The 21,664-nt window shown below is 32.5% G+C and overlaps 1 protein-coding gene across 1 annotated transcript; it reads right to left on the reverse strand.

The window, feature by feature from the left end:
- Positions 1 to 3,811: 3,811 nt before the first annotated feature.
- Positions 3,812 to 12,062, reverse strand: LAC1 (laccase 1). The gene is made up of 5 exons (XM_018117007.2): positions 11,915 to 12,062; positions 11,674 to 11,825; positions 5,437 to 5,678; positions 5,204 to 5,332; positions 3,812 to 5,032 (listed from the first exon to the last, which is right to left on the reverse strand). The coding sequence occupies exons 1-5, from the start codon at positions 12,023 to 12,025 to the stop codon at positions 3,927 to 3,929; spliced, it is 1,740 nt and encodes a 579-aa protein (XP_017972496.2). The 5' UTR covers positions 12,026 to 12,062; the 3' UTR covers positions 3,812 to 3,926.
- Between the last annotated feature and the right edge of the window lie 9,602 nt (positions 12,063 to 21,664).

Genomic DNA, 21,664 nt, shown 5'->3' on the forward strand with positions numbered 1-21,664 from the left:
TGCCCTTTTCTTCTTTTTCACAATCTTTGCTGAACCTTTCTTGAAAATTGCTTCATAAGCAATTTTCTCATTCACACAAAGGAAGTGGTGGCAAAGAAAGAAAACGTTTTTCTTTTTCTGACAAAAACTACATTTTCTTCAATTGTAAAAAACTCTCATATGGAAAATAGTTAAAAAGTGACTTATATAGTTAGGTTAAAATAACTTCAATTTTGTAATTAAGCCCTCAATATTATAACACATTACTTAATTAAACTCTTTTAATTAAGTCCTTGAAAATTAAAATCAAAATTAATTTCCTTTATATTTTGCAATTAGGGCCTTATAGTTATAACTATTTATAATTATGCTAAAAACTTAATTAAACTTTTTTAATTAAGTTTATAAAAGTTAATTACCTAGCATATGATTTAAATCTAACTTAAATCGTTACTCTCCCAATTTAATTCAAATGCAATCATTGTGTGTGACCCATTAGGTTCCCAACATGTCGGCAATGGAGTTGATTAATGACTTAATTGATTAATATAAATTTCAATCAATTAGTTTATAATCAATTCCATAGACCAAGATTGGCATCTAGCAATGCATCATGGCCACCCAATTGTTGGGAGAGTCAAAGGGTTCTTTGACAACCTTTCAGTGTACAGTCTATCAGTGTAATTCATTCCCTCATCATATATCCCGGAGATGGTAAGACCTTGGTACAGTGTCTACTCTTATTGACCTCCATATTTATTCCTGCAATTATAGCATTAGCTTTATAGAGAGTTATGAAGCCTTTTTCATAATCCCTATGTCGCCTTGGCCAAGGACTTCAATAAGCTAATGTTAACCAAGAACTGATAGGATATGTCCTCTAAAACACTTGAAGTGATGATCCTATCTTGACCACTCATTTACCTTCACATGCTTCATACTATACCCAAAAGCATCCTATTTTGGCATCCTTGATTAGGCACCTGTAGGGATGAAATCAAAGCATAGCACTCCACACATAAGACAACCTGGTGTCTCAAGTCTAGGGAGTATTTACACAATGACACATGAGAAGTGTTGCATAGACACTAGAGTGTATAACCAAATGCACTTCTCATAGCGGGTCATGTTCAGTGAACTTGCTCTCTTAGGCAAGCACCTAAATTATAGTTCCAAGTATCTCTATACTTCAATCTATGAGATCGATTGCTTACTTTCAAAGTAAGGAACATAGAATATACCAATCTCTAAGCATCATTGATGTCTAGTCTCAATGATACATTGACCAGGAATATTTTGAGATTATGCTTTGATGCATAGGAATCTCATAACTGCAACCCATTACAGTTTCCTTACAAGGCATATTAATCTCATGGACTTTATCCAATTAGACTTATAACTCATTATAATTAATGTCTTATTGATGAAGGAAAACCTCTAATCATTTAATATGAATGATACTAATGCATGATTAGAATCAAGCCTCAACCAATCCCAATTGGCTGCAGGGCTCATCCCAACAAAATCAACCCTAACTCATCTCTCACCTTGGTGGACTTATAGTTGAACTCCTTTTCAAGAGTTTTCAAGCTACTATGGCAAGTCTCTCTTTCTCTCTCTTAAACTTCTAGCTAGTGAGAGAAAGCGCTGAATAAAGACTTTTGAGGGTTCTAAGGTGGGAGAGTAAAAGAGCACAAAAGGTTCTATGAAAAAGTGCTCAAAAGCATGAAAATTGAAGCTAGATAGAGAAAGTTATGGAAGCTTTAAGGGAGGCTTCCATGGAAGATGAAGAAACGTGAGAAGGGAGAAAAAAGAACAAGAAGCTGCTAGAAAATTGACGAAGCTGCTAGAGAAATGAGATATTTATAGCCTAAGCTTATCCAAACTTCACTTAAATTACGAAAATGCCCTTAACAAGTTGGCTTTGTCTTCCTCCAATCCTTTATGCAATCTTTTTACTCTTTTGACATTGAGATAAAGTCTATAATAGTCTAGAAATATTCAGGTTCACAAAAACTTAAAAATTTCAACTCGAGATGAAAAATGACCATTTTACCTCTACCTTGGAAATCATCATTATTTTTATTTCCTTCGTCATTTTATCCTTATTTTCATCATTCACTTATGTCTTGGCCTAATTAGGCCTTAATAATATTAGAAAACTCACTTTTAGGAGCTCACCAAAAAAGTGACCAAACTACCCCTGCTCCACATCATAGGGTCTACCTCCGCTACATGTCTGTGAAGGTCGAGGTCTCACAACACAGCCATTGTTGATCCTATAATAATGCCAGTCGATCCTAGGGCAGATTGAACGAGAAATTTTACATTTTAAGAAGCCCCAATCGATCCTCAAAGATCCCCAATCGATCCTCAAGCAGCAAGCATGAGAAACCTCACATCTCAAAGCTTGGTAATTGATCCTCAAGGCCAGAACTTCAAAGTCACATGCTTTTTAGAAGTGGATCAAGTAGAGGAAGTTTATACTTAACTATGAAAGCCTTAATTTGAGATTTGTGAAGAGCATAGTCGATCCTAGAAGCCTTCTAGTCAATCCTCAAGCTCAACAATGGCCATATTTAATTCAAACTTATGTTTAACAGCTCCAAATCTCCTTCCAAGTATAAAAGGTCGCCTTCACTCATTTTGAAGCAACAGAAGACAAAGAAACAATTGGAAAACCCTAGAAAGATAATTCAAAAGCCTTATACCTCTCAAGACATCATTTTAGTCTTCCCTCAAGCATTCAAAGCCATTGAAGCTCATTCACTTCCAAATCCTTGAGCTGATATTTGTGAGATTATTTTTTCTCTTTGTACACCAAAGCTTAAACTTTTAGCACCCAACCTTTGTGAGACAAATCTTTTACTCCTTTGCACAGAAATTTGTACAAGTTCTAACTTAACCTTGAAAAGTTAGTGTGAGGGTTCTCACTTGATCCTATTAAAAAGCCAATGTAAGGGTTATCACTTAATCTTGAGAAAAAGCCAGTGTAAAGGTTATTGCTTGATCTCGTGAAAAAACCAATTGTGAGGGTTATCGTTTAATCACATTAAAAAGCAAGATTAATTAGTGGATTTGAAACTCCTTGATGAACCAAGATAGAGGACGTAAGTATTTGAGAAGCTGAACCTCCATTAAAATACTTGTGTCTTGATTTATTTTTATGGTTTGTGATTTATTGTTGAAATTTGCTTTAAAGAAAAATCACTTGCTTTGCTTTTGACACAAGAAGAAAATTTGTTTTCCAAAAGGGGTTATTTTTCATTAAGCTTGCAAAGAAAATGTTTAAATACCAATTCACTCCCTTCTTGGTATTTATTGCATTGAGCTTACTACACTAACACATGTAATTGCAAGACTTATGTTTAACACTTGTTTTTGCATATCATTGCAAGTGTAATGCATGCATAATGTATATTTAAACTTCTGTCTATGCTTAATGAAATATGTTTTTACAGCTTAGCAATCTTGTTGTTATCGTCCTTAGTCATTCTCTGTTTTGTGGTTCATCAAGCTCGATTATAACAGCAATTGGAATTAAATTATTATATACGGAGTAAAGAATATGGCACATGAAAAGACAGATTTCGACAGAATTAAGCTTACGGAAGTTGATTGCTTAACTGAAACTAAAAATACATAACAGCTAGCTAGGTGCAATTCTGGGTGGACAAGTGTCTTTTCCTTGAATTCAGGCGTTATGATTTTTGCTTTCTTCGTTATATGATCTGATGTGGTAACGATTTGCATTCTTTTTTTATTAACATCACACTATGACTAGGTCATTTGTGTTAACTAAATGCTCTCAGAAAAAAAAAAGTATATTGTTAAAGCTTCATATCCACTTTCCACAACCTAGCTAGCAAATTGTTCATATGGTCAAAATTACATGTGGCAAAATCTAATAAGCAAAGATAATCTATGGAAAAGTAGCTCTACAGCACTCAACATTGAGGAAGATCTTCAGGGGGAGGAAGCAAACTTTGTGAGGGAAGGGGACCATTTTCAACAACAAATGCCATGGCTAGCCCCCATGAGGTGTGTTCTTCAAGATGGCAATGTATGAACCACACTCCGGGATTGTCCGCCTTTAAACGGATTGCAGCCCAGCCTCCCATTGGCACTCCCACTGTGTTCCTCTCTGGAGGATCAATGAGGTTGTATTTGTCCGGATCCTTAGAAACATTAAAGTTTCCAAATCCACTCCCGACAATGAAAAAGTTGTGACCATGAACATGGATTGGATGGTTTTCTGGATGGAGAAAGTTTGTGCCCTGCAAAACAATTTCTAAATTTGTACCGTGGGGTACTCTGAAAAGCTTTGTACCAAACTCTGTGTTCATATTTTCTGTAAGTCGATCCACACCAGCATAATCGAAAACTTTTGGTGGATTTTCTGGGAAATCTGAGGTAAAAACGCCTGCAGTTTTGTTGTGGTAATAGGCTTCTAACATGGACAATTGGGGTCGAACAAAGGAAAAGTTATTCATCGAGGCACAAAATCTTCCGCCTTTGTAACCTTTGCAGGTCTGGTTTGCTGGACAATCCTGAAGGTTCAGGCTTATAGTTGTTATCACCCTTTTGTCAATTTTTTTAGGAACGTTACATGGGTACTGAGAAGAAGCAAGGCTTCTTAGCTTCTTATCAAATCTTGTGGCAAAGGCAGTGTCTTGTAGTTCAGGAAGGTTGTAAAGTTGAAGTCTGTCAAGTCTAGTTGGGGGCATAAAGTTTCCACTTGCACCTTTGTACTTTAAGAAGCCGACTGTAGTCGAATTATCAAAAGGCACAACGGAACTGAGGTAAGGCCTTGCTGCCATTGCAAAGATGCCCGTGGAATCAGGAAGTTGATTTGTGTTGAGAAGAACAGTGGTGGTTTGTCCAGGAGCAATCATTATAGCTGTTGTTGTGAAAGGCTTTGTGTAAACTGCATCAACCTCGACGACGGTCAATGTATGTTTAGCTATGGCAAAGAAGAGCTCATCATTGAGTGCTGCATTGATGATTCTAAGCAAGTAGTTCTTGCCGCGTTCAACTGTCTCCATGAATGTATCTGCAAATGATTATAAAGCTAGTAACATAAATCCTTCAGTTCAAAATTGTGTAAGAGTGATCATTTCATGAATCCATACAAACGTTGTTTGGTTTTAATAAACAAAGCAGTTAAATAGCAAACTGAGCCATAGTCCTGCTGGGAAACAAAACCGCAAAATTGTCAAATTACCTTTGACAGAGCAAGGATAAAGAGGTCCCGGTAAACCATTGATGGTGTAACCATCTGAAGAATTAGCCCCTTTTCCAAACATTAGCATTTCGTTTTCCACTGCATCTACATCAGCATTCCACCATTCACCTGTGAAGTTCAAACGGTTGTGTGAACAAGGTCCAAATACATATATATATATATATGTGTGTGTGTGCGCGCGCGCGCGCAGATTGAATTGAACTTTAATATACCAAATATGACAGGGATTTCAGTTTGGATTGGAGCTGAGAATGGATATGGCATGCGAGGGTAGATGATGAATGCACCATACACAGAAGCTCTCTGCCAGGAGTGGTGGGCATGCCAGAGGAGTGTGCCTCTTTGGTCTTCTACTGTGAACTTGTAGGTGTAAGATTGTCCTCCTCTTATGGGACATTGGGTAATGTAAGCCGGTCCATCAGCCCATCCAGTTCTAAATTGCCTTATTCCGTGCCTGTCATTTGCAAACCATAACAAAATTTTGGTCAGATCGTTCATAAATTCGACTCATAACAAAAGATAAAATAGAGTACTCCATTCTTGTTCTGTCTTCTTTTGTCATTGCTAATAACAACGGAAACAATTGGTATTTTATGGAACTACAAGCTATCGATTCCAAGTCATCCTATCTTGGCCTGTAGTCAAACACCAAACATATCACAGTAGGCATACTTCCAAGTTGTAACAGATTCTCGGCTTCATTAGGAAGAGAAATGATTTGTGGGAAAGTGAATATAAGCGCATACAAAATTAAATTAATGTATCAAGCATTTGAGTTACTTTGTAGATCTCAAAACTGTGACTATTTTTTTACATAAAATAACTACTCTTTCTTTTTTGTAAAAAAAAAATTCTATGGCCCATATATTTTAATTTTAATGCAATTTTTTATTTTTGATGTTAAAAATAATAGAGCGTCGATATTTTTCATAAATATAAATAGTAATATCAAAAATATTGAAGTTAAAGTATTTTTTTAAAAATTTTATAAAAAGTCAAATAAGTAAACATTTAATTGGAAATGCATGAAAAACGTTTATACTCGTTAACATTAAAAGTTTTGCTCATTTCCAACCCAACATATATTCTTTACAAAGAGTGAAATGTCAACTGACACTAATTATAGTGATACATATGGGGCATAATGCTCAAATAAGTTCCTAAATTATTTAAGAAAATTCAAATAAATATTTATTCTTTCATTGCACTCAATTAAGTTCTTGTACTATTATTTTGGATCAAATAAACCCTTATGACTAATGATTAACTAATTATCATTACTAAAAATGATACTTATCATTTTATATCTATATGGTACTAATATGACATTGATGTGGAGAGTAAAAAATGCCACATGATCATGTTATCATGCCAAATTAGCACTTTATATTATTATAAATTATGATATGTCATTATGCTACATAATAATTAATTATGATATATTAACATATCACATCAGTGCCAGACGATATAAAATGACAAATAATATTTGAATAAATCAATTATTAGTAATAAAGGCTTATTTGACTCAAAATAAAAATAAAAAGACTTATTTGACTTAAAATAAAAATATAAAAACTTATTTAGCTCAAAATAAAAATATAAAAGTTTAATCGAACATAATAAAAACATAAAGACTTATCTGAATTTCTTCAAATAGTTTAAGGATTTTTTTAGATATTATACCTATATATAAAAAGAAAAGTATGATTAAAGTATTTTTCTTTCTTGAATTTGACGAGTATATTGCATTAAATGCAAAAAGCTTTCTTAAAATAACATTTTAACTACTCTTAACCAATGCTTATAAACACTGGTTAATAGCATCCATATGCCCTATTCTACATTATTAAATATATTGAATATTTTAGTTTGTATTTCTTACCTATAGCATATACTCAAAGCAAGTCAATGACATATTGTGTTTTGTATATAAAACTCTATCATACAAGAAAATAACTTTAGAGAAAGCAAAATATTAACATTTAGTATTTATGAGAAGTTATGTGTGTGTTGTACATGTGTATATGGAAAAATTAAAATATTATATACGCAGTACATGGATAAAGGAATTTTTTGAAAATAAAAAATTTAATATATAATTATTGAATAGAAAGTTGAAGAGTAATTAATCAAGAATCGAGTCAAATAGATAAAAATGTTAATGGTTATATAAAGAATTTGAGTAAAAATAACTAAGAAAGCTATGAAATGTTGGCTCCGTCCTTGGTTATATTCCTATTTTAGAGTTCACAAAAATCATACTTTCCCACGTCCAAAAATGTTGTTCAAATTACTTTTTCCATTTAAAGAAAACAATTCTCTTTGACTATATAACTCGTAAAAATTTAAAACTTTTAATTAAAATAGTCTAAGTTCAAAAAGTAAAAAAAAAAAAAAGAGTGCACAAATTATGAAATGGAAAAAAAAAAATTTAGTCGGTCATGGGTCCAGGAATTTCCTTTATTGGAGTAAAAAATGTTAGTAGTATCATTTATGATAAAAAGATATAAGTGTGAGACCTTGACCCTTATAGACTTGTAGATAGAAGTACACGCGATATCCTTGATCAGGGATAATTTCGTCATTTCCTTAATAAGCTCATAAAAGTAAGATTTTAAACAATATTATGACCTAATTAGGCCTAAGGCATAAATGAATGATAAAATTATGGGTAAAATGAGAAGGAAACAAAAATTTTGATGATTTTCACGATGGGGGCAAAATGGTCATTTTTTACCTCGAGTTAGAATTTTAAGTTTTCATCAACCCGAACATTTTTAGACCATTATGGATCTTGTCCCAGTGTCAAAAGAGTAAAAAGATTGCACAAAAGATTGGAGGAGAATAAGCTAATTTGTGGAGGGGCATTTTGGTAATTTAAGTGGAGTGGATAAGCTTGGGCTATAAATATCCCTTTCTTCCAGTAGCTTCTACATTCTCCAGCGGCTTTTCTTCTTCTTCTTCTTCTCTTTCACGTTGCTTCCCAACCTCCATGAAAGCTTGATAAGAAAGCTCCACAACCTTCCTTAAATAGCTCCAAATTTCATGCTTTGGTGCACCCTTTCCATAAACCCTTGTGCTCTTCCATTCTCTCACTTTAGAATCCTTGAAAAATCTTGTTTCCATACTCTCTCTCACTAGTTAGGTGTTTTAGAGAGACAAAGAGGTGTTGGAAAGAATTTCAAAGTTTTAAAGCTATTAAGGTGAGTAGTAAATTTGAGTTGAAATTTTAGTGTTGAGAATGACTAGAGATTTGATTTGAGAATATTTTGTAGTTGAGATTGTTAATTCACTTTGGAATGATAGGATAGTGAAAATGGATAGGCATTTAATGGCCATTTGAAGTAAGCTAAGAGAAAGCTTTTGGACTCTATAAGTATGTGAATTAACATAATTGTGATGTTAATGTGATGATAGGTTCCAACGAAGCCACACCATCCCAATTGGACCATTAAGGAAGTTAGAGTTAGTTAAAGGCTCAATAAACACCGGTGAGTGAACTTGCATTTTAAAAATTGTTTTGGGAATGTAAACTTATTTGGACTATATACTTGAATGATTTTATTCAACTTTCCTTAAAAACGAGTGCTTTGGGAACAAGCTTCTGATAAATTGATTTTTTGTTGTGACATGTGGCTGTTATGGATTGTTGAACTATTACACTATGTTGATATATATATATATATACGAATAATGTTGTGTAATGATATTGACCCGGCTATGTGCGAGTAGGAGTACACATAAGTCGTTACTGACCCGGCTATGCACGAGTGAGAGTGCGCATAAGCCGTTGCTGACCCGGCTATGTGTGAGTGGGAGTGTGCATAAGCCGTTGCATATGAGCTGATGGTGATGGGAGGGTGTACATGATGATTGATATATATATATATATATATATATATATGTATACATATATGGTATATGGTTGTAATACAAAAATGTGAGCATTTGAATTGTTGAAATTTGGGAGTTTGTATGTATTACATGTTTCTTTTGTTATTTTAGCAGGATGGCTTTGATTTAAGGGAAAAGGAAACTTTTTTCTTGATGTTCTGATTCTCGCTGCAACGAGAAACTCTAGGGTTTGGAGGAGTGGTGCTGACCGGGAATCTCGCTGCAACTAGAATGTTACTATAGCTTCTCGCTGCAGCGAGAAACTTTCTGTTTTGAAACCCAAAATTTCGCTGCAGCGAAAAACTTTCTGTTTTTCTCCTCATTTGGTTCGGTTGCTACCCTACTTTCCATTTCTTTGGTACCATAGTTGAGCATGGACTTCCAACATTAAGGAATAAATGAATTAAGTTTAAAATGAAGAGGTTTGGTGAGAAACCCTCGACTCGATGATAATTTAAGTCAAGTGTCGTTGCAGTAAAAATCCATTCTCGCTGCAGCAAGGACCCGTCGTTTATTTGATTTGATTCGCATGAATGCTATTAAAGTCTCTCCAAATCCTTTGTTGAGCATGGACTCTTTTCAATAAGCGATTTTTCTCATGTGGGGTTTACATCAGGGGTTTAATAAGAACTCAAATAAATTGCATTGTTTTGAAAAATGAATGCATTATGATTTCGTTAAACATTCCTTATGGTATGCTTGTTCTTTTTTTGTTCACTCACTAGGTTTATACTCACTGTTTTCAACTTCATGTTTTCAAATCACGACGCAGCTGGTAACTAGGTCGAAGTGTCTTCGTATATTCGACTCTTGGTAGGTGTCTCGGTATTCAATAGCTGTACATTCGTCCGAGTCTCTCCGTTGGAAGTCGAGTATTCTTTTGTTGTATATAGTCAAACCTAATGTAAATTATTAAGATACATGTTGTAGACAATGTATATACACTTGTTTGGTATGCCAGTATGAAGTGGCAATATTTAATATTATTTTGATTCTAAGTTAGGAAATATGACTTAGTAGTTTATGATAGAATGATGAACCAGTCAGATTAATAGGCTTGCTTGGGCTTAGTGGACTATATCCATTGGGCCCATGCGCCGGTCATGGCCCGAAATTTGGGTTGTGACAATAAAAATCCCAAATCCTTCATATGCAATACCAAATACTTAAATTATAAGTATGAAAAGTAAATTTCACATTTGGTATTGGAATTATTGTAAAATTATAAATTTAGCATCTAAAGTTTGAAAATTCGCAATTAGGTTTTTGAATTTTGCCTCTTTTTATTAGTTTGGGCATGAGACTAATACCATTAGTCTAATGGGTAATTTGTTCAAAACATTTAATAAAATTGTAATACATATGTATTGATGTGACTTTTTTTAACAAGTGATATATTTTTAATTGTGATTTTTAGATACGTCATTCATTTGACTAACGATATTACTTACATGTTTCAACTATGGATGAATCCAAAATTTGAATACTTCATTACAAAATTTTAAATTTCAGATATCAAATCTGAAATTTGATTATAGTTCAAGTAACAAAAAAGAAAGTATATGTCACTCTCTCTTTTGGCCAAAAGAAAACCTATCACCCGATTATTTTGGGAATTATTCTTTAAATATATTATAAGCTGGCTTGTAGTAAGTAGCAAGCACAGAGTGACCAATAATTTCTGATGGTTGGACAGAAGCTGGGACCGGCTCCAACCCTTAAAATAAAGCAATGCAGATTGCCGAGTGGCAAAACAAATCTGCTTGCTTGTCTTGCCAACAGGTCAACAGACAAAATTTTAACAGTCCCATAACCAAAATCAAGAAACTTATATAATATTTTCGCGTGAAAGATAAGAAATCATCATGCATTCAACACTCAATCAGCTTCACCCTTTTATACTTGTTAATATTAAGATTAAATTTTCCTCTATTCTTCTTTCTTTCTTTCTTTCTTTCTTTAATGTATTTACTAAAATAACCATGCTATTCACATTGTAATTAAATTTTGGAAAGGACAATATGTGTGTTAAGCAATGCTATGGTTGCATGACTACTCACAAATGGTATAAGTAATTAATAAAAGGTTTACAAATTGGAAAAAAGGCTACCAGGTTTTACTGTTGCAAATAGTGATTGACGACCAACTATTTTTTGTGGTATGTAAATGGTTTGGACTTTTGTGCAGAAGGATGATACAGTCGGTCGTGGAGGGATGGTTTTGAATGGGGACTTCTTGGACTGCTTTGACGGAGTTGTTTGATCCTTGACATAATCGGGATAGTATGTTATCATCTTCATTTACGCAGATTACTGCAGGAGGGGATTCTTCGTCCCCTAGTGTGCTACTTTGGCCAGCACCAATCTATGGCAGTTTTTTGTAATCATTTTGAGTAATGACATGTATATTCTTATGCCTTTACAAAAAATAAAATAAAATAAAAGTTTTACGAGTATTTATATTTTCAAAAAATAATCGAATAATCGAATCGTCGAACACTAGCATTTCTCATTTGTTTTATTTTAACTTCAACATTATGTGTATATACTCACCAATGAATCGTCGTGTTCTTGGCAATGCCATTGCTGACCTTAACTTCAACATTATCACCTTCACGAACAGCTATAGTTGGCCCTGGGTACTCTCCATTCACTGTCAGAAGTTGCTTCGTATGGCACAAACGAGTTACTTTCTTCCACTCAACCTGAAAACCAGAGCACCATGATTAAAATACTCCTAAGGAAAAAGGAAAAACATGTAAAAGATGTAATCCTGCATTGATTAGCTACATACATTAAATTCAAAGCGTCGGGTTGTTTCTGAAGAAGAAGACGGTAGCATCCCAGCAATTATAAGTAACGCAATAACCAGTACAAATCCGAAATGCTGGACGAAGCCATCCATTTCTGCAGGCTAACTCTAAAATATATGGAAATGCTTCTAGAACAAAACTAGCTAGCTATTGCTCGCATGCCACCAATATATATAGTAAGGAAACCTTGCCAATTGTTTAGTGTTTCAAATGTTTATAATTATTCCTCCAATAATGTTGAAGACACGTTTTATGACGCTGGGGGAGTTGGTAGAAGGTGGCAACTGACAACGAACACGACCAAAATAAGCCTTCATTGAATCAAAAAGCATTGAGAAGCTTTGGCTGCTATCGCTAGTTAATAAATCCAGGAAAGTATTGTTAACGTAAATAATTCAAAGAGCTGTCAGCTTCAATCTCTATCCAGAATGTCAGTATTATTGAACTCGTATCTTTTGTCGACTCTAATGTCAGATGTTGCAATGCTTTGGGGTATTGATCAGAGAAATTCATGTCTATATATTAAGGGGTGAGTTGGTGTGAGTTGTAAACGTGTAATATATCCGAAAGAAAAGTTTAATCAAGCTATGGAGTCTTTGCGCAAAGTAGACCGCACAAATAATTGGTTCTAGCTGCTTTCTTCTCGTCTCTCTCAACACTGTGACTTGCGTATCTACGCTTATGCCCTATTTCAGTGTCATGTATTAATGGAATTTATATTCAATTAAGGGTAGAGCTAGCCAACTTTTGTTGAGGGTTAAAGACGAAGAAAACTAAAGACTAAAAATTTTTAAAACTAATATGTTGAACTTAACTAACAATATAAAGATTTATAATAAACAATAATTCTATATAATATGTAAATCAAAAGGAAGCAAGAAAATAAAAATTTACAATAGTCTTTTAATAAAGTTGTGCTCAATCATATTTCCTAGATTCAAATTAATTAATTATTGACTCTACACTAAAAAGACTAGTAAAGTCTTTCTCAATATAAGCACCTAAATTATCTACAAGAAACTTATAATCCATTTTGTTTCAGAGTCTTGTTTTCACAATTTTTACTACTGAAAATGCTCTCTCTGTAGTTGCTATAGAAACCAGAAAAGTCAAAACAAAGCAAATTAATCTATCAATCAACTGATAATTTCTTGACTTTCCTGTATTTATTAATCTTTAACAAAATTCAGAAAGTGTCTTAATATCTTCAAAACATTAGTGATAAGGTATATTAAGCTCGTAATGCCTCAATTGTAACCTCAAAAGAAGTCTTTCTTGCTTCGTGAAATCTTGAGAATAAAAACTCTCTATTAACTTGCAAATATCATCAATGTTGAATGCTTTATAATTGTTATTAAGATTCAAAGCAAGCTTAAAGTTAAAAGTTTCACAATTTGTTCATTGAATCTCAAATTCAATTCTTGTAACTGGGAATCTATTGCCACTAAGAATACATCAACTTGATAATGATGCTCCACGATTACATCTAGTTGACAATATCAACCTCTGCCCAAGATATGTCATGAACCCATGTAAGGAATTTCTATCTCATGTTTTTGATAAATTTTTTTCACAATCTCAAGCAAATTAGACCCCCCATCATCTCTCAACTATTGAAGGAGTGATTTGTAGTAAAAACAAGATTAATTGCATTTAAAATATCTTGAGAGCGTAATTATAATGCTTGATAAAGAACATTAGTGATTCCCATGATCTCAAACATCAAGTGTAATATAAAAATAAATTCAAATAATGCTAATATTTTATTAGCAGCAGAAGCATCACCTCTTTGTGAATAAGTGACCCCTTCATCAATAATATATCGAATAACAATGCAAGTTGCATAAGACATTCTCATCAAACTACAAATAGAATGAAAGTGTGAGCTCTATCAAGTATCTCCAACTCTTTCTAAAGTTCCCACTTGATTTGCTCCTTTACTAGTTTCAAGTTCATCACTAGTAATCATATTTGCAATGTCAATTGCTTGAGCAACTTGTAATTGGCCATACCTTTCAAAAGAAACACTAACAATATTTACAATAAAAATCAATTATGTAAAAAATTCATGAATATAGATGTTGCAATCAATGCTAATTATAATCTATGAGCATAACAATGCACATAATATGCATATGGACAATCGTTAAGTACCAAAGCTTGTAAACCATTCCAATCACCACACATGTTACTAGCATTGTCATATCCTTGATCTCGAATACTTTCAAATTTGAAGGTTATAATGAGAAAGAACAAACACTAGCTCTTTCTTCAAGGTCATTGCACTCATATCACTAATATGTACAAAATCAAAGAAACGTTCTTGAACAAACCATTACCATCAACAAATCTCAAAATAATAGCCATTTGCTCTTTTTTAGGCTCATCTCGAGCTTCATCTATAATGATACAAAATTTAGCATTTTCTACCTCCTTTTTTATTGAATTTCTTACCATATTAGCCAAAATATGCAAATCTCCTTTTGAACATCATTGGATGTGTACTTAGCAACCTATGGAGCATTTTCCAAGATAAGCTTATGAACTTTATCATTGTAAGATCCTAACAATTAGAACATTTCAATGAAATTTCCTTTATTTTTTGATGATGGACTTTCATCATGACCTCTAAATGCCCAAGCTTAAAAGTTAACCATCTAACACAATCTATGGAAGCTTGGAGCCTAAGTCGATTATTCAAGATCTCTTCTAATGCTTGTCTTTTGATAAGCCTATTAATAAGTTGAGAATTTTTCAATAAATCCTCACAAGATTTTACAACAACAGTATGTGGGGAATTTGAATTTTTCCCAACATGATTCAAAAGTGGATAATTTCTCCCCTACTCACTTTTTTCCAATTTTTGAAACTCTTTTAATAAATGCATTTGAACTTGGACAATTTGAGGCGTTTTTACCAAAAAGGTAGCGTGTCAAGCTAAATGTAGCATCTTTGTCACAAGAATACTCTAACCAAAAAAGATATAATTAAAACCAAGAAGCTTGAAAATGACAAGGATGATCATCATCTAATAAAGGATACTTCTTAAGAATGGGTTGACATGGCCCACATTTGAGATAAGCATGACAAATTTCATCCCTTTGATTGATAGTAAATTCCCATATCATTGGATGTAATCTAGTATCAAGTTCTACATGAAAGGCATCAATTTCTTCAAGATTGAACCTTGGATATTTTGATTCACATTGCTCTTGTTCATCAATTGAAACACTGAGGCTTGGTGGCTCAAGTGTAAGAGAATCATTTAGATAATTTTCATCTTTTCTTTTAAAGAATTTGTAAATTATTTTCAACTTACTCATACTTTAATCAAACCTTAAAAAATTAATACAATCAACGTCTAATATTCTTATTTTATTTCTATTTAAACTTAAAATACTAAATATAAAACTATAATGCATATAGTTAAATATGATATATAAGATTTCACACAATGGTTAAATATATAAATAGTTAAATAATATAAATAGAAAGAAAAAGATAAAAGAAAACTTTATCCCCTTTTAATTTTACACAATATTGTTGAGTAATCCTCATCCTTCCTTGTCCAAGCTCACAACCTCATAAATTCTTTTGAAAAATGAAGTTTGTTTCAGTGGTGAGTTGCAAAGAAGAGAGTAAAGTAAAAATAAAAAGACAAAAGACAAAAGAAAGAAAAAAGGAAAAAGAGAGAAAGAGGTGTGAAGAAACTTAAGAATTAGGGTAACGTTGAGTAAGGCTTGTGGAGCCATTTTATTATTTTTAATTTGTATTAATTATTAAATGAAAAAATTATTTTAAGGGGCTATTAGAAAACATATATAATGAATAAATCATTTCAAAAATTTGGAGGGCTATACTACTCTCCAAAGCCATTAAAAAATATATATAACAATAAAAACTTTCAAAAATTTTAGAGGGCATATTCTACTGTTCACCCTTGTATTCAATATGTTATATACAGTAGAATATCTAAACATGCCTATTTGACACTAAAATATTCTAATTAGATTATTATTCATTGCTCCATTTCTTTTTTATAAACTTTTTAATTACCCTTTCAACAAATTTTTTTAAATTACATAATATAAGAGTTATTTTTTTCTTGTGGAATAAATAGCACACGTGTACACAAATATTCTAGAATCTTCTCTTTTGTTTTAGCAATAATTTTATATTCAAATATGGAGGGGTCTTTCCTTCTGATGATTTTTCACGTAACTTTTTGTCCAGATTTCCCAGCTGCACACAATGGCCAATTGAATAGGCAAACTCCACAATTGCTATCAACACTTTCAATACCGTATTAAGTTTTAAAATGAGTATTCAATTTAAAATCAATTGATAATAGTTAAAATAATTAATATTATATTTATATGTCAAGATGTCCCAAACAAAATTAGATTTTTTGCATCACCGTTTTAATACTCTCATGAATAAGGCCTAAACCTATCTGGTGCATAAGTTTGTGGCATGATAGGCCAATCTTGTCACATGCACATGTCATGGGGCTATTAACCTATCCCAAAAGGCTAACTTGATAGGGTGTGTAATGTCCATACCTATAAGCTTTTCAAGATCCCCTACTTGCTTGATATAGGATTGAAACACCTTGCACACTTCTTTTAAAGTGCTTGACGTGATGCATGCACTTCACATGAAGGATTAACAAGCATATCACAAATAAGGCAATATAAAAGAGGACAATATTTGTTAGAATATTCTGTTAAATTTTAAGTTACAAATATTTAACTTAAATTAATTAACAATATGTCTCTTATTATACTTATGTATCCAAGATGCACCAAATTTAATTGATGCAAGATTTTTTGTCCTTATTTTAATAAATGAAATTTAATATTTCGTTTAAGAATAAGTAAAATAAATTTCTAGTAATTTCATTTAGTCAAAAGTGTAATAATTTTTAGTTCCTATACTTTTAACTTTCAGTCCAAATACCTAACACCAGTAACATGAATAGTTACTTGAGCTGATGTGTCAGGTGGTGATGATATATGCATCTATGCTAATGAGTTGCTATTTATCAGATAATCACAAATATTTATTCTATAATTGTGGATTATAATCTATAATTTATTTATTTGATTGATATTATCTTAACAGAAAGATATCCCTAAAATTGAAGGATTCAATTCCAATGTACTATATATGTGTATATATACTAGTTTGAATTATTAATATGATCAAGAATTCTATTTTATATATGGTATCAAAGCTTCTTACCTAATTGCATTTTTCCTCCATCTTCTTTTTCTCTCCCATACATCTTATCTATGTTAATGGCTGAAACAAATTCCTCAACAAATCAAACCATCCCATCACCAATTCCAATCTCCAATAAACTCACCTCAAAACAAAGTCTCTTTTCAATTAATGTCGTTGCACAAGCTCCTCTCAAACTCACTGCCACTAATTATACTCTGTGGCACACTCAATGGCAATCTCTCTTAATTAGATATGACCTTCTTAGCTATGTTAATGTTCTGCTTAAATGTGTCGATACATTTATCCATGTATCAATACTTTTAAGGCAATGGGCATTCTGTTGCATTTCTATCAACACATTTGTCAATGTATCGATAAATTGAGTTTGAATTTTCAGTTTTTTACTTTTTTCAAGAACATGTATGGATAGATTTTGAAATCTATTGATACATGTCCAAATGTGTCGATAAATGAAGAACATGTATTAATAGATTTGGACCAGAATGCGTTTTTCAAGGCCTTTTCTATTGATTTCCTCTTTCAAATTCATTTGACATCATTTGGAGATTTGAAAACTTGATATTCCAAAACTTGGGTGAATTTTGGTCATTTCTTTTTGTCATTTCAAAACATAAAATTGAATTGAACACTATTGAACTAACAACTCCAAAGTTTCCATTAAATCCTAAAAGTGTGATTTTTATCTCAGATGCTAGGTTTCATGCATTTTCCAGCATATTGAGCTCATCAAGGTAAAGTTATCACTAACTAAAATTAGTTATGGAAACAAGATTTTAGTTGAAAGTATAAGCAACAAGTTTAATAATGATTTAGACTAAGTTGGTTTGGAGATTTATGCTCAAGGCTACGTTTATAGTGCGATTTATGATGCTAGGAGTAATATTCTTACTTGTTTAATTATTGCTAGGCACAATAGAAAAAGTTGTTACTTTTAGAGAAGTTGAGTACTCGTCGAAAGTTAAGAAAAAGTGGGATACACTCCCAAAAGGTGAATGGATACACCGCTTTCAAACTATTTTAATATGTAAAGCCACAAGCATGATTTGTTGAGATACTTTGATTGCATGATTTAGTACTACTTTATAAATCAAAAATATTTTTTTAATTGATCTCAAAATTTGAAAGTGTTCTCAAACTTAAATGTGTGTGTGTGTGTGTGTAAATATCATACTGTATATTAGTTTTCAACAAGGGAGGACAAGTCCTTTCAATCAATTTATACCAAACCACCATTTCAATAAGGTATGTATGAAATGCTTGTATGCTAAGTTGCTATTGTTTGTGATGATAATTCCACATACCATATGAAATAAGAATGGGCGCATGATATATGATATGTTGCTATTGTATGTGACGAGGATTCCACATACAATATGAGATAAGAATGGGCACATGATGTATGCTACATTGATATTGTATGTGATGAAGATTCCACATACCATACGAGATAAGAATACGCAATGATGTATGCCATGTTGCAATGTATATGATGATGATTCCACATACTATATGAGATAAGTCTGAGTACATGATTAAATGATATATATATATATATATGATGATGATGCATGATTATGATGAATAGAAAGTGTTAGCTTTAAAATTGAATTATGTTTTGAATTGACAAAATTCGACTAATTAAGATTTGCAAACAAGATTTTGAAATGATTTGAATCAATTAAATAACTCCCTAAGGCATTAGAAAATTTGTAATAAGTCTTTGACACTTAAAAGAAATCAAAAGACCTTAAAATTAAAATTTTTCAATTTTGAGGATCGACCCCCTCCTACTGAAGGGTTGATCCTAGAGAGAAATAGAGAGCAATATGTAGCTTTTAGACATTTCAGGATCGATACCTTGGACAGAGCAGGTTGATCTTATGTAGATAGAATAAAGAATAAAGCTATTAAAAATTCACAAGGTTGACTTCCCATAGCGCGAAGATCGATCCTAAGATGAGACAAAGAATGAAGTAGCTACTAGAAACACTTAGAATCGACCCCCAAGGCTTAAAGTTTGATTCCAAGATGAAACAAAATGTAAAGAAGCTACTGGAATCATGAAGGATCGAACGCCAACATGAAGAGGTCGATCCCTAGAAGAAGCAGAAGAGAAGTGAAGTTATTGGATGTTTGAAAAATCGACCCTCACACTCCTAAGGTTGATCCCTGAAGAAGAGAAAAAAAAATAATTCAAACATGTGGACTCTAGGATCAACACCCACGTTTAAAAGCTCAATCCTACAATTAAAATTGTAAACAAATTTGAAGCAAGGATTGACACCCCCAATTACCAAGGTCAATCCTAAAGTTGCGGCAGACCAACATTTAATGCTCTAATGACTAGTTTCTGTTGCAATTGGTCTTTAATGACTCTAATTGATTGAAAAGTAATAAAAGGAAGATTCCCCCCTAATTTGAAGTAAAAAAAGACTCTAAAAAACATCTCCACACTTAAGAAAAGCTTCAAGATCATTTATTCACTTCTCATAAAGCAATCAATTCTTTCATCAAGCATTTATTGAGCTGAATTTTCTAATGTTCTTGTACCCATCTCTTTCAAGGTAAACCTTGTAACTCATCAACCTTTAAAAGGCATTTATTGCTCTTTATTTATTGTAAAACTTTTAAATGGTTACACCTTAACAATTGAAAAAGTAGTGTTAAGAGGTTATACCTTAACCTATGTAAAAGGTAGAGAGGTTATAGTCTCATCCTTGAAAAGACTAGTGTAAAGGTTATGCTTGGGCCTTAAAAAGTATTTTTAATAGTGAATTTGAAATTCTTTAGTGAGACAAGATAAAAGACGTAGGCCAGGAGGCCGAACCAATATAAAAATATTGTGTTTTCCTTTTTACAATGCTTTGATTTTTAGTATTACAATTTGTTTCAAAAGAAAATTAATTTTTCACTAAAATTGCAAAGATTTTTCAAAAACGCTAACTCACCACCTTCTTGCACTTGTACATTTGAGCTTATTTCACTAACAATTAGCATTAGAGCTAGGGCTCAATTTTGTAGGTATAACAACCTCAAGTGATTCAAAGGCAAAGCTCAAATTATCAAGATGGAGATTACTGCAATCATACTTGGTGAAGGGAAATCATTCCAAAGGCCTTTGCTCTTTGTAAGTACAAACTATCCCTATTGAAAAAAAAGAATGAAAATGTTTATTTAATCTATGGACCTTAAGGTTTAGAATGTGATTTTAGATGGTCCCCGCATACCTTACAAAAAATTAATGGTAGGATAGTCATTAAGACTATGAGAGAATGGGATGAAAAAGATAAGAAATTGATACAAATCAATTGTCAAGCTTACAACACTTTCCTTTGTTCCTTAAGTGCTAGTAAATTCAACAAATGTCCATGTGTGAGAATACAAAACAAATTTAGGTTACAAAACAAATTTAGGTTACTTTAGAGACCACTTATGAGGGAACAAATCAAGTTAAAGAATTCAAAATAGAATTACTTACACTTGACTGCGAGTTATTTAGGATAAAGAAAAGTGAGTCTATAAACCAAATATTTGAGAGATTCATAAATATAGTTAGAGGTTGAAAATATTAGGAAAAGATTTACCAAATGCTCAATGAAAATACTCTATAGCCTACCTAAATCATGGAGGTTAAAAGTAATAGCCATAGAGGAAGTAAGAAACCTAACACCTTCAAACTAAAGGAACTTGTAGGATCTCTACTCACCCATGAAATGACTTTAAAACATGAGAGTGAAAGAGATGAAAGAAAAAAGGAAAACATGATAAAAAGGGAATAACTCTTAAATACACATTATTAAAAGAAGAAAAGAGTACAAAAAGTAAGAGTGAGGAGAATAAAGATATAACAATGCTAGCTAAAAGGTTTAGCAAATTTATGAGGAGAAACTATATAGGTAAGAGACCCTTTGGGAGAGATATGTTTAAGGGAAAGCGTAGCAAAGACAGCTTGATTTGTTATGATTGTAGAAAATCGAGACACTGAGAGTATGAGTGTCCAAACAAGAAGAATGCCTTAAGGAATTTAAAGAATAAAGCAATAGTTGCCACTTTGAGTAATAATGACTCCCAAAATGAAGGAGAATATGAAGTTGCCAACTTTGCCCCATGGCACTTGATGACTCCGAGGCATGTTCTATCTCTTATGATCTTAGTTCATGTACCTTGGACGAAAATACTTATTCATTTGATGAATTACAAGATGCATATGATAATTTAGTCTATGATAACATAGAAAATGAAATCTTAGTTAAGACAAAGATTGAATTAGAAAGCATTGTCAAAGATTTAGAAAATGAAAAGATGACTTGAAAAAGAAAAATGAGAACTTGCATAAGTATTTTTCAAAGTTTCACATGAGCCAACAAAAATTGAATGATATATTGGGAACACAAAGAGCCTTCTTTAACAAAGAAAGATTAGGATATGATAGCACTCAGAAAGAAACTCATATTCAGAACTTCTTTATTCAAAAAATGAAAAAA

Source organism: Theobroma cacao, chromosome 3 (genome assembly GCF_053813885.1).
Source record: "Theobroma cacao isolate CCN51 chromosome 3, ASM5381388v1, whole genome shotgun sequence".
NCBI classification, from domain to species: domain Eukaryota; kingdom Viridiplantae; phylum Streptophyta; class Magnoliopsida; order Malvales; family Malvaceae; genus Theobroma; species Theobroma cacao.